Raw genomic sequence first — 14,271 nt, 5'->3', positions numbered from 1 at the left:
CTTCCCCCACCCCACTCGTCTCTCTGGTAATGGAAGATTGCACCTCTCTTTACATCTACTAGTGTTTGTCTAGTCTTGCTTTCAACACATGCTTTGGGAGAATATTCCCACTCCCTAACACATCTTTAAAAAAGTATGGAAGAGTTGGTATGCATACTTCCACCTTTTCATGTTCTCTGTATGTATGTATAAATATCTCCTGTCTGTGTGTTCCATTCTATGCATCTGAAGAAGTGAGTTGTAGCCCACGAAAGCTTGTGCTGAAATAAATTTGTTAGTCTCTAAGGTGCCACAAGTACTCCTGTTCTTTTTGCGGATACAGACTAACACGGCTGCTACTCAAACATATCTTTAAGATACTCAAGTGTTCCCTCCCAGTAATTACCTTAAAACTTCCCCTTGTTCTGATGCAGAAGGAATTAGTATAGGGATAGACGTTCTTGAAGAAGCTACTCCCAAAAGAGTCAATTTCAGAAGCAAGCAGGCAAGCTATTCAGGAAGTTTATTGAAGTTAAACAAAACCTCAGGCATAAGTTAAATTGGACGCTCCCCAACATAATCATGTGTTAGAATAGAGTGGAAAAGCAACTTGCATAAGATTGATTACATGGAGTTACTTCATAGAAGAAGCTGAATATTTTTCATTATGTAATTTTATTTGAGATGCACATTATTGTAAAAAAAGTTCACATGGAATAATAAAACCATTCTTTTTAAACACAGTATCAGTACACAATTAATGATTAAGTTTACAAGTTAACATGACAAGTCCACTTTATCTGCAGGATATTCACATTACGCCTTTGGAACAGAGATAAAATGTGCTTAAACACACACACGGTAGAACAATTCTATTTGAAAATTTAGCATTTTCTTTAGGGCCATACTTTTTAGTCTGAATTTAGTAACTGTATATTGCATTAAAATAATTGTAATCCCAAGTAAAAGTGTCATTTGCAAAATATATGTTTATAAGGCCATAGGAATGCACTAACATGTTTAAATTCACTGGAAACAAAGAAAGTTGGAAGTCCTGCCTTTACATGGCATTTTGAAATACAAGGTACATTACTAAGAGTAATGTGGCATAAGCAGCTCAGGGGCAGTAGAGGGAAGGAGCCAGTATCTGTAGACAGCTTGTTCTTAAACTTTAACATGGCAAATTTCACTTGATTACATCAGATGACTGATGTACTTCCACAAATTAGCAACACATTTATGCATGTTATATACTATTGGTGTATCTTCCAAGCTGTTACCCACCAAGAGTTCTTCTCAAAAAAATTTTTCCCCCCCCCTCAAAAATACACTCACCTCAACTTTTGGCTTGTGAAAATAACGTGATTTTATTTGACAAACAAAAGACTAAAAAGAGGAAATGCACTTGTGACAAGAAATACCCCATTTATAAAACTGCACTTTTAAAAAACCTTGACTAGTACTGTAGAAACCCCCACATTCAATAAAGGTAAATTGCATTACATTTAATATGTGGTTTCGAAGTTTTAACATTAAACTTCAAGAGATTTAATAACTAAACCTAAATCAAGTATTCTATGTCTATTCAACAAGAACTAAGCATTTTATGAGCATGGTTTGCTGATCACAGGATTGAAAGCTATAACAAAAGAAGCACTGAGACCATATATTTTCAGGTTCTATTTTCTCACCATTTAGGGAAAAAAAACAGAACACGCTGCACAAACTGGAAGGGAAGAAGAGAGTTGTGGGGGGGGAACCCCAACTTGACAGCAAGTAGCTTCTATTCCTAACAAAACCCAAAGAAATGCCTGCCTTTCCTTAAAGGCTAATGGAGGTCTTTAGAGCAAGGCAGGCTGCACATTTTCTGCTTTGTATAATGAATAATAGTTGGATCACCTTTGTTTTAATGGATGTTAGAATATTTGTTAGCTGAGGTATAGTTAAAGAGTTTTTCAAAGTTAAGATTATTGTCTTGAGTAAAGTTAGAACAAAAAAGACTGCACAAACCAATCATTCTGGTATTAAGAAAACCTGCAGCACCCAGCAACTGATGCTCAGATATAACATAGTTATTATTTGTCTGCTAGCCTAAAGCAAAATATAGCTAGAAAAAAGTTCCCAGTGAAACATAATCCGCTGATTTACATGCTAAAATACAGCACATTTTTCAGTGTCTGACAACAGACTGTATGAGTAAAGAAGTCTATGTTGACCATTATCAAAAGTTAATATACTGATAAAGTGCGGCTCATCAACCACTTAATACTGCTGCAAAAAAAATCTGTTTTACCTTATCCATAAGACCATAATGTTTTCACATGAAACTGGAATTCAGTTTCAGCAGGGGACAGACAAAATTATCTGTCACTAAGTCCTTCTACAAATAGAGAAAGATGAGCATTATACGAACATTAAGCAAAGTGAAATATTTACTGCATCATTTTATCATGCATAAAGTGAATTTCCTATGGTCTTACCTCAAATTTATGTACAGTTTAGCATAGCTAAATGTAAGAAAATAGCAAGGATTTTTCTCTTTTTAATACAACAGAGCAGATACCCTAATTTGCTGCTGCGTCAAGAAGCACTTTATACACTCTCACTTACAGGCTCTTTCAAAAGGAAGTTCATGGAGACTAATCTTGTTTGTACACAGAACCAAACAGAAAGAAGACAGAGGAAATACAACATAAGCAAAGCATTCTGTAAAAATTGCCAACCACAGAACATGTCAGTTTTGGTTTGCAGACAACCCCAAGATAAAATCTGTGTTACGACACCAAGTCAGTCAGAGGTAAAATTACTGAAAATTAAACAACATTCATAACTGAAGTCATAACGGTTGCTGTATAGAAAGCACTTTGTTATCATACAGAAAACTTAACTGCATTAGCCTGTCCCAGAAAAATGCAAAGTGTAGGCCAGAGCAGCTAGGGTTGGTTTTGTTTTGAACATTCTTGCTACCTCAAATATTTTGCTGTGCCTTCTAGTTCAGTAAGAATAGGAGACTGACTCACAATCTAATTACAAGGATCATTTTAAATTGTAATTAAGTAGAGGTGTGGGGAGAATGTGTAGAAAGCCACTGAATTAGTTTCAAAATGTTTGAGATAGACCCCAAGATGACAAATTGAATATCAGATATCCCAAACTGAAGCAGAGTGAAATATTAACATATTAACCAGTGGATTGGTTGTTCCCACAAAGTTAAGTGACTGTAGTGAAACAAGCAGATGTGTCAGAAAAGTTAGCAGTTTGTCAACAAGACAATCCATCTGCACCTTATAATCAAAGTGGTGGACTCTGTTAAATTTGTAGTTAAAGCTAACAATGGTCCAAGTTTGGCACAACAAACTAAAGCACCAGTTTTAATCATTCATGAAGAGAGATCTTTGAAAAACAAATAAGCAAGTGATAAAATACATAAGCTAGGTTGCAGATGTTCAGAGGCGTGAGAAAGGCAATTAAGTTTCAACTTGGCTTCTAGCGGTTTAAATCACTGCACCAGTTTCTGATGATTAACTTCTATAATCGCCTGTGCAGACAGAAAGCATTACACATTCAGTATCAGCTGCATAATATTGCATTATAAGCCTTGGTGTGCCATTTTCTTTACTGATGGGGCTTAATAACTATAGTGACTACACAGGAAGCTAGGGTCAAGGTTTAGAGGTGTGAAGCAAACATCTTCAGCATCACTAATTACTCTTCATACACTGGAGAACAGAATAATTCAGTTTAGCTACCACAAGTCACTTAAGTGAGAGCTAGGATGCCCACCTGTGCTATGTTGAAAATTTCAACTAAAGTGTCATCAGAAACAAGAACAAAAACAAAAGGAGCAGATGAGTTGGGCTAACAGAAGAAAACTAGGTGAAAAATGAATGACCAGTGGGGTTCATTCACATGCTTTAAGGGTGCATTCAACAAATTAAACAAAAACTAGGTCTATTTAGAAGACAACTCTGCTCTAAAAAGATTCTCTTAAGTTTGGTAAAAACCAACAGAAGAGAAACATCCTACATTCGGAACAGAAGACGCAGTAGTTTCTGTATGAATGGATTTGTGCATTTGTGAGAAAAACTGAATAAAAACCTATACAAGTTCTTAAATGCCAACTTGTTTTAATAAGCGCCATTATGTTAAACATATTCATATGGCAGACATGATCATATGTGTAGAGCAAAGACTAATGAAGATGTGATTTAATCTATTCCTTCTCCCTTTTTAAAATAAATTTTTAAAAGAATGCACAAATCTGTTAAAGAACTTGCTTACAGGACAATAAACTGTGCAAACACAAGTGTTAGATTGTGCGGTAACAGGCAATAAAAGGCTAATATGGATGTGCAAAGTTAAAAGAAATGTAGCAGCTTTTGCAACAGGCATTAAAACAAAAAGTAATGAAGAAAATTAAATCCTGCATTTGTGTGTCTCCACTTCATTGCTTCCACATTTGAGAAAAAGAAGCCTGACAGGTCAATGGGCTTAGTGAGCAAAATCCACTTGGTATTTTGTTTAACGCAGTCAATGTTCATTGAAGCTCTCAGCAGCAGCTTGGTGGTATAATTTCTGAGGCTGTGTGACCCTGTGCTTTCAGAGAAGCAAAAAAGGTTCTTCTAAGTGTGCTGCAGTCTATCATTAGGAGTTCATCAAAGTAGCGTGCATCGAAAGAAGCTGCTCTTCTTCGATCGATTTTCAGTTATTTTCACCGGCCCACCAGCCCCTGGTGAACTGTTGTCATTCTGAAAAAACAAAAACAACTATGTTATGAATGGAGAAAAGCAGCCTTAGCATTCCCCCTTCTCTTTCACTCCCCAGCCTCCAAAGCATAACTGAAATATTGGCGTTTACTGGGGGGGTTTTTTGTAAGCAGAGGGGCACTTTTATTGGGTAACTGACAATCTCTTGGGAGCTGGATAGTTTGGAAACTCAAAATTACCACATTATTAATGCATCCATATGGAAATCCCAGCCTGAAAGAATAACCAACTGAGTTCGTAAGACAGTTTAGTGGGACAAGGACCACCTGTATGATTTATGTGAAGCCTGCAGCACAGTTTAGGACTTTTAAAGTCTAAGTGTTCACTTCGTGTTCTAAGATTTATAAATATAAATTCAACAAGTACTATGCACCTCTTAGCAGGAGATGGTTGTTTAATGGTGGGTAAAGAGATCCCCTATATAATCTGTACACAAGATGTAGACTGCTATGGGATCCACAGAATTTATCACACTACAACATTTTTTGTTCTTCTGAAGTTTTGTTTAACAAGGGAAGATATCTGAGGAACCAAGTTTGCAAAAATGGTTTGCATAACATTAATAGGATTTGCATAGCTAAATTCTTGTCCACTGATTTCAATTTTCAGTAATTTGTCACTTAAGTAGTTTACCCATAGGACATTTGGGCAAGCCTTTTTTTAGAAATCGGTAATGACGACTAATCATTGTTCTATGTATCCTACCCCTCCCATATAGAGAGGGGCACTTCTTACTGATCATGTAAATTTAGGGTCAATTCCGAAGCTCTCATGTTCAAGAGTCATTAAAGCAAACTATAGCTGATACTTTAAGGGTAAACATTTTCCATATTAAATAGCTCATTGTCAAATGCATGTAGTTTTGCAAACAGTTTCTTTTAACAAAGCTTTTCAGGCATGATATCTGCCTGAAGGAGTGTTCTATTTTTTTTTTTTTTTTGAAAGTGAGCAAAAGAGGGTCAGCCACTTTTGTGTATGAGAAGGAAAATGAACACTTCCTGAAGGGAAAAAATATGCTATTTGTTAGAATAGCACCATACTAGAAACTTGTACAATATAATATATTTTGCATAGTCCCCTAGTCTTAGCAACAGAAAGAGCAAATGAGTTGTATCTGAGAAATGTGTGATCATGCAATAAAGACTGCTATAATGAATGCACACAAGAGGGCAGAGTGGAACCTTAACTCTGGCATTTCTCATTTAAAGAAAGTTTCTGTGCAACTTTGATGTTCTCTACATAGTTTTGAAGAGAATTTAATCACAAGTACTGAACAGTAAGAGCAGCATTGCCTGCCTTCACTTGTAATCAAGTCTATGCAGAGACTGCTTCTTTTGCCAGTCACAAAGCTGCTGGTTAGATTACCGTAGAAACAGTGGGTTTTTCTAGAAGTATAAAACTGAAGTGTTTTAAACACTGTCCTTGTAACAGCCTGCACCATGCATAAAAGTTAACATACTGCAAAGTAAAAAGGTACAAACCATTTTTCTGTTGAGTTTTGTCATTATATCCCGTGCAAGTGTGAAGAATGCCTGAAACCAAGGAGAAGGGAACATTAGAGACAAAATAGATTGAATGGTCTAACACGTTTAGTAACAGTGGTCTACAAAATATGCAATATTAAAAAAATTATATCAAAGGCACTAAGTGTGCAATGGATACTCTCATTCGTCAATAGTTGTTTTATAATCTGGTGTTTAGGTCAGCATCCTTCACCTCATCTTCTGCTGTTGAGCAGCTCTTCTGCTGAGGCAGACCACTGTTGTACATTAGACTGCTTTGCAAAGACTCAGGGCCGGAGTCCAAATTCAAACATGCAGCATGTGCCACATCATATCAAGTTGTGTGCTGTGGTTAGAATCTAGCCTTTCAGAAGCACCATTCAAGGTGGAAAAACTCAAAAGTTAGCCTGTAACAGAAAATTCAAAGCTCCATTTCCTTTTGTCCCTGCCAATGCTTTGTGCATGGGTTCCCAGCCAACCCACCTCCTGCTCCCACAACCAAAAACCACTTTGGCTTGTATGTGCCATGCTGTGTTTGACAGTTGGGCTAATCAGACACGGATACAAAAGTTGAGTGATGGCCAGAGTCTATTTTTTAAGGCAACAGAAATCCTTGAGAGAATTTGAATTCTCAGGGACCAAAAGGAAAGTGGAATTTCAGGGAAGGGCTTAGAACCAGAGACAAGGTTCTCAAGGGAAGGAATGGGAGTGATTATGTATCAGGGAGCTGAGGAGGGGAAGCATGCATTTATAAAGGAGAAAAAAAGTGACAACACAAACTGAGTTCCATACATGATTCACTTATTAACAGAATTAAGTATTACCTCTAGAAGTTAAGTGGTTGGAAATAAGATTCAAGATTTACACATTATATTTGAGTCTGACATGTCTAGGCCAGCTATGTAATAAAGATGAGAGGAAAACATGAAAACTCTAAAAAGTTACTCAGGCAGCTAGCTTGGCACTCTGGCTCTCCGTGCCAATGTATTCCCTGCATTTAAATTATGCAGAGTAGGAATAATGATGAAATTGCAGGATGCTCCTGACAATTAAGCAGCAAAAAAATACCACAGTGGGTGAACAACTGGAATAAGGGATATGCTTTTATCTAAAGTCCACTCATTATCCACTATTTAATATTAATGTTACTTTTATTCTCACAATTCTGAAGACCATTACAAACAAAAAAGCACTGGTATAGTGATAACCTTAAATAGATCAAACACTATCCCCAATGCAGGACAATGAAAACAGAAATCTATTCTAGCTATAAACTAGATACACTGATTTCTCAATTTACAAAATTACTTTAGTGGTATCCTATATCAGTTGAGCTATTTTTAAAAATGCACATGTTAATTTCCACAATTGTAAACTCAATGCTTATTGAAGCCTTAAACAAAAAAGTGTGCCCTCCCTTTTCATATACTTTGGAAAGCTTTTAGAACATAGTGGCCTCCAGAAGAGAGAATTTACCAGCTGTCCTGCCTCCTATGTTTTTTTAAACCTTCAACCAATATTAGTTTTAAAAAACACTCTAAAAAGATTGCTATATGTCATGACTAGTGGCTTAAACGTACAGATCTGTTAATGACTAGACATCTGGAATGAACTGATAGCTTAATCCTCCCTAAAGCAAGCACCAAAGCAACTGCTCTTGGAGTCCTTACTGTCTTAAAATTACCTAAAAGAGGAAAATAACTTATTTTGTGTGGGTCTATATAAACACTGCTGTGTGGGATTCTCTGGCAATTCAGCATTGACAGACTCAAGCTTCATTTCCTTTCCTCAGACCTTTACAGGAAGAGGATATCTGTGCTGGTGTGGTCCACTCAGTGAGTTCAGCTCATAACTCTATTTGCAGCAAAATATATAGTTGTCCTGCAGGACGGCAATCATAATTTAAAAAGTAGGAAAATATTATAGCAACTGAAGCGATATGACAGCCTGACATACTTTGAGCTACTCTTTCAACTTAGTCAGCGGACCATCTGCTAGCCAAGATATATTTGGTCCTCTTGGCAAACGACAGGGAGAAGATGCATATGTACGGCGTATATCCAATAGTAATATGAAATCTCTCTCTAGGAAAGAGAAAATACTAGTGTACTGTGGTAGCACCTAGAGTCCAAGACCCTACTGTACCCTAGTACATTTTATACACTGTATAAACGTAGAAGTCTGTTCCAAAAAACCATGCACAATTTAAGTATCTAGACACCTTTTAGTTACTAGTAAGTGTACGACTATACTATCTGCAACATTAATAAAAAGTCACTATTAACACCCATCTACAAATGTAGAAATATTACCAGAAGACATCTGGTGATTTGGATGCTACAAGGACATACTCAAATAAAGCAAAATTGACAGCACATGAAGACACAAGAGCAAAGTGGTCAATACCACATTATGCATCAGGTCAGAAAAGCTAATTGTTAGAAATCACATTGCAAGCAACACTAGGCAACAGTATTTAAGTTGACCCAAAAAAAAAAAAATGTAATTCCAATCTTACCTCTTCCACATTTATGCTGGATTTTGCACTTGTCTCCAGAAACTTGATTCCATAATCTATTGCTAACTGGAAGACAGGTTTTAAAAAGTTTTGGTATTTATAAATTAAATTTGCAAAGTGACAAGACATTTTTAGGTCAGCTAATAATGGAGCAGTGGCTCCATTAAGGGTGTAACCAAGTTTATATCATAATCCCAAATTTACTTTCTTTGTCCTGAAAAAATGTTAACATTACCTTTTTACTGAAGAGCTGTATAGCATTTAATGAAGGACTAAATCAACAGTTGCTATAGACGTTTGAATAGCTCCTACAGAAATTGAGAGAATAGCTTAAGGATTTTCTGAACATGGTGGACCAGACCTTCTGCTGGTGTAAATGGATGTAGCGGCACTGAATTGTATCCCCACCACAGAATACTCCCAGAGGCAGAACCGGATGTAAATCCTGTCTATTCTGTAGCTTTTTTGAATTATTGTATGGAAATCACTCAAGTTAAAAAGGACTTTTCCCTGTCTATACCAAAAGTTTAAGTCAGACTACTATTAAGACATTCATATGCAGGTGTAGATAATCCTACTAGTGACCCCTAGCCAGTATCACAATACTTGGATTGTGTAAACTATAATTTCATGTGTGCAGCCTTACTTCAGGATCCTTAGAAAGTGTCCCAGAACATCAAAACTACTAACTTTACCCTTAAAATGGCTAATTTAACATTCATAATTCGCCATTGCAAAAAAGTCTGATTCAGAGAATCATCAACCACAAAGCAATTAAATGACATCCTGATCATCATCCTTTTCAGGTTCCCTCAAAGGAAAGAATTGTGTTATCACAGGGAAGGCCAACATTTAGAACATATCACTTGAGACGAGTACTGAAGCTCAATTGGAGTCCATATATTAAGTACCATCTTAAAAATAGGTTGACATCCTAGGATGAGTAGAAGGTTCTAAAGAATAAAGGAGTTCAAGACTCATTTTGTTTGGTGTTGCTAAAAGTAGAGTAGAACAACAAGCATCATTAGGAACAGTAGATCAGAGAAAAATATTAGCCCTTTACTAAAGAATTTAGTAGTCCAAAAATTTACCTTCTCTCCTTTTTCTTTTGAGACTTGTCTCTTTTCATTCATATCACATTTATTACCCAAAATCATTCTTTCCACATCTGAAGAGGCATGCTGAAGGGAAAAATAAGCTCTTGTAAAAGCAGCATAGAGTTAAAGATAAATCTTCACCTATCAGAAACAGATCCTCACATTAGACAATAAGAGCTCTAATAAAACCCTAATAAGGGCATCAGTGGGGAAAGAGAAGAATAAACTTTTTGAAAGGCTTAATCAAGTATTTTTCTTAATTTTGAATGTCTAGGGCATCAGCATGTAGATGCTTTGCTTGACTTCAAAATGAAGTTATTAAAACAATACTGATGTTTACTGGCTTGCAAAATGGTCACAAATTGCCCGATTAGATCAGTGTGCTTCCATTCTTGACTAGAGTGGAAGGCTTTTCTAACCCTTGTCACCAGTGACCAGTCTGATGTGATGGTATTAGAAGTCTCCTTGGGATAATCCCTTCTTTGCAAGGTCCAACAGTCAAATGTAACCAGAGAATGGTGGCAGGTTTCTTTTCTTGAGAGCAAGTAGAATAAATTTCTGTCACCACCAGATTAAGTCTTATTTTGCTTGGATCTAATGCTCAAGGCTTCCTATTCCCAATTTGTTTAGCACTGCCTTCAGATTCAAGTATGGTCAATGTATTTGCTATTCAAATAACTTACAAGGTGAGGGAAAACCAACACACACAACTGAAGTTTAACATAAGACCAAAGCCAAAATTTGGACAACCAGGTATTGAATGCACACAAGCAGGTAAATCTACACTTAACACTACCAAAGTAGTGTTAGGCATTTCTCAACTTCACCAAGAGATACTGAAAAGAGTTCTCCTTCTCATCTTTTCAAAGCAAAGGTTAAGGTAAAGGCACCCACTGGATGCAAGTGGTTTTGAAATCTTTGCTTTGCATGATCATTTTTGAATGAAAGTCGCTAAACTTTCCTCTTTCCAGCCCATGGTAAACCAGAAAGCCACCCTGTGCTCAAGGACGACTGCTCTGGTTTACATCCATTCTAACTTGGGTACACATATATACCCCTCCCTTGAAAGAAAATAAAATTGCTCGGATGTTGGTTATTGCTTTGGAGAAGTTAGAGAGTATCAACAGATGCAGCTTATTTTCCCCAATCACCTACCTCTTCTATGTTCCTTATCCAGTTTTTAATGTTGTCAAAAGACTTCTCATTTGTGATGTCATATACCAGCATAATTCCCTATGGGTAAAAACAAAAACAAAAAAAGCTAAACTTAATATTAGTTTAGATTTGATGTACACATTGCTTGTTTGTGGTTAAAACTCCTAAAATGTCAGTAAGCCACATGTACCTTTATAATTAACAGCCCTTTCTGAAGATTTTATATGATCTCACTTAGATTAAATTTTGAATGGTCTTGACCCAATAAATATCCATTAATTGTCACCAATTGTTTTTAAACATAGCATAATTATGCTCTTAATATTAAGTTACAACTAGCTAAACTCTGATCAGCAAGAATTTGTAAATTCTATAACCAGCAGTCGGTCTTACTAGAAAGAACGGTTGTGATCACCATAAAGTAATCATGACCTGATATCCTGTTTGTCTTAAGTAAGCCATGTTTACAACATGTATTTCAGTGTTCATTATGCATCAGCCCACCTCTCAAAGGGCCTGGGAACAGCTTTTGTAAGATTCTGCTTGCCTGGGGCAAGTAGCTCTACTTAACAAATGAGTAGAGTTTCACAGCAAGGCTGATGCTGAATGCTGTCAAAGCAAGTCTGCTCTTCCATAGCTGTGTGTATGCACGTGCATCTCCCTATAATATAGTGGCAGTAAAGTAAGTAAAACCAGACAACAACTGCACTAATGCCTGACCTAGGATGTCTCAGTGATGGTATGTTGTGCATAGCTCTGTCACGTATGGTGTGTCAAAATGTAAGGAACTATTCAGAAGTCAAATAGTTGACTAACTAGAATCAGTAGCAGTTGCACTAGAGACAGTATATACTTGATCATGTCTGAATCTAGCTGCTACATTCTAGAGCAGCTGAAGGGGACACACAGCAGGAAAATCAACTCAGTCAAATGCACTTTTAATATTAGCAGACATATCACCTATCCTGCTATCACTTGAGACAAGGAAAGTGTTGTGATTGTATAAAAACAAGATTCTCAAACAAAACTTGGTGAATTAAGCCTTTTATATGTCCACAAAGAGATTGACTATATACAAGATGGAGGGGCAGAAAACTGGAGAAAAAGACTTCACAGAAAACAGCAATGGTCCCGAAATAATCTGTTATCCCCTACCTTTGAGTTATAATTTCTCTCTAGCAAGACAGCTTGAACCCTTTAAACCTAAGGAAGCAAACTAATTATGATTTTAGTCACACCTGAACAGATACACTCTGAACACTCACTCACCATGGCTCCTCTGTAGTATGCTGTTGTGATTGTGCGGAATCTCTCCTGACCTGCTGTATCCCTAGAATTTGGTGAAAATAGACACTTGTTTGTTTATTGTTTTTAAACCTTGTTTTCACTACTTTCAGAGTTCATAAAAAACAAGAAGGTAATGAATGTGTTGATACTCCTAGATAAAAAGAAAAGTACCCTTTAAAAAGTTAAATAAGTATATCTTTCTCCTTTGCGCTCAAAAAGTTACCAACAAACCACTATACTAAGATTGATATTTATGAGGGGAAAGAGTGGATAAGAAAAAAAAATCAATTTTTTTTTTAAACTGGATTTTTTGGATAAAATGCTTTGAGGAAAAAACTTCTCTAAAGATAGTTTTAATTAAGATACATTATAGCTCAAAGATATCTCATCATGGAATAGGGATTATAAATTCTAATTCTGTAGTAAGAGACAATATATTCATGTAATGTTGAAGAAAATTTGTATAAATGAGTTCCAATAGTTCATGGATTAGGGACCCAATCTTATGGGGTTTCAAGGGCTTCTGTATAGATTATTTAAATTAATCTTTCTATCCACCCATGGGACTCAGAGCTCAGTCCAGAAGATACCATCAGAGATGCTTAGTTTTACAGTTCTCAAACTGTGGATTTGTGTCTCCAGAAAGAAAACATTTTTTGCTGTTGTTAACAAGCATGTTAACTAATTAAATAAATAATATAGAGAGATGAGAAATAACAGACCTCAACCCTATTGTCCCTCTGCAAATTTGTGTACAGAGTCAATCCTTTACCTCTCTCTAAAGGTAGAACGTTTCTTCTACTCATTGAACTTTGAGTGTTGGGGGCGGAATAAATCTGGACAAGGACAAGAAGTCTGGAGATAAACGTGAGAAAGGAGGGACAGGCAGTAGAAACAAAAATGAAACTATTTGGGCAGCATATGCCAGAAGTCTTGAGTTCTGAGTGTAGCCTTCATTGATTTGAGATCTACCATACCATTCCCTCACTAGAGGGGAAGACTGATAATGGCAGCAATCCGTAAAAGAGACCCAGTTTGGGAATATTTTAATGAAGTTCCTCTACCTGTGGGTAAGGCATGCCTGCAAAATGCAAAACAGTGCAACAAAGAAACGCAAGGCCAGTTGCTCGAATGAAACAACATCATGAGAAGTGTTCCTTCTCAGGAGGAAGCTGTGTTGGAGATGATGAAAGGAACATGTCTGAACATGCAGGATCTTCAGGTTGGTAATTTTTTTAATTTCATACTTCTTTCTTAAGGACTGCCTGTCTTCCTTCTGGACTATCCTTGAATCATCATGTCTGAGCAAAAAAATATAGTTGTTACTCTTTGGTACTATCATTTTAGATGCAGTTATGATAAAAAATAAATAGCTGAAATAGGCAAATCTTCCTTTCACAATTTCACCTTTAAAGTAGTACTGAGTGTCAGTGAATGCAATGAGTAAGTAATACTAAATGAGCAATATGGCAATAATTAACTAACTGCATTGACTTATTTTGTTTAGGAGAATCCATCCTCAACATACAGGATTCTGAAGACTATCCACCTTCAAGATCACCATCATTTTCTATAGTTTCAGAGTTATCGGCCAATGATAGTGTTTCAGTCACATCATGTATGTCACATAGCCACAGTATATCAGCTGTAGCAAAAAAAAAATCTCCATCATCCAGAAACAAACATAGATAAGTTTGTGATAAGAACCAGCAGATTACAAAAAAGGGTAACTGATGAAAAAATTGCCCAGTTTGTTTATGCAAGAAACTCTCCTTTCCGTATGATTGAGAACCCACACTTCATTAACATGGTTCAGTCATTAAGACCAGGATACGGTTCACCCAACAGAGTAGATGTCGCAGGCAAATTGCTGGATAAAGTGTATGAAAGAGAAATCGAGCAGTGTGCAAAAGGTCTAGAGGGTGAAATTGTTAACCTGAGTCTTGATGGGTGGAGCAATGTCCACA

The 14,271-nt window shown here is 36.5% G+C and overlaps 1 protein-coding gene across 1 annotated transcript in view; it reads right to left on the bottom strand.

Annotated features, from left to right (window-relative positions):
- Positions 1–637: 637 nt before the first annotated feature.
- The window catches only part of RAB8B (RAB8B, member RAS oncogene family), a 41,388-nt gene continuing 27,754 nt past the window's right edge, over positions 638–14,271 (bottom strand). The window contains exons 3-8 of the mRNA XM_039492119.1: positions 12,287–12,347; positions 11,018–11,095; positions 9,857–9,946; positions 8,766–8,831; positions 6,227–6,277; positions 638–4,727 (exon numbers count right to left, since the gene is read on the bottom strand). Of these exons, the coding sequence (XP_039348053.1) occupies positions 4,635–4,727; positions 6,227–6,277; positions 8,766–8,831; positions 9,857–9,946; positions 11,018–11,095; positions 12,287–12,347 (439 nt within the window). The 3' untranslated portion in view covers positions 638–4,634. The remainder of the gene's footprint in view (positions 4,728–6,226; positions 6,278–8,765; positions 8,832–9,856; positions 9,947–11,017; positions 11,096–12,286; positions 12,348–14,271) is intronic.

This window comes from Mauremys reevesii, linkage group 10, assembly GCF_016161935.1.
Source record: "Mauremys reevesii isolate NIE-2019 linkage group 10, ASM1616193v1, whole genome shotgun sequence".
Classification (NCBI taxonomy): domain Eukaryota; kingdom Metazoa; phylum Chordata; order Testudines; family Geoemydidae; genus Mauremys; species Mauremys reevesii.
The sequence above is the reverse complement of the archived record's forward strand: the minus strand, read 5'-3'. Positions and strand labels throughout refer to the sequence as shown.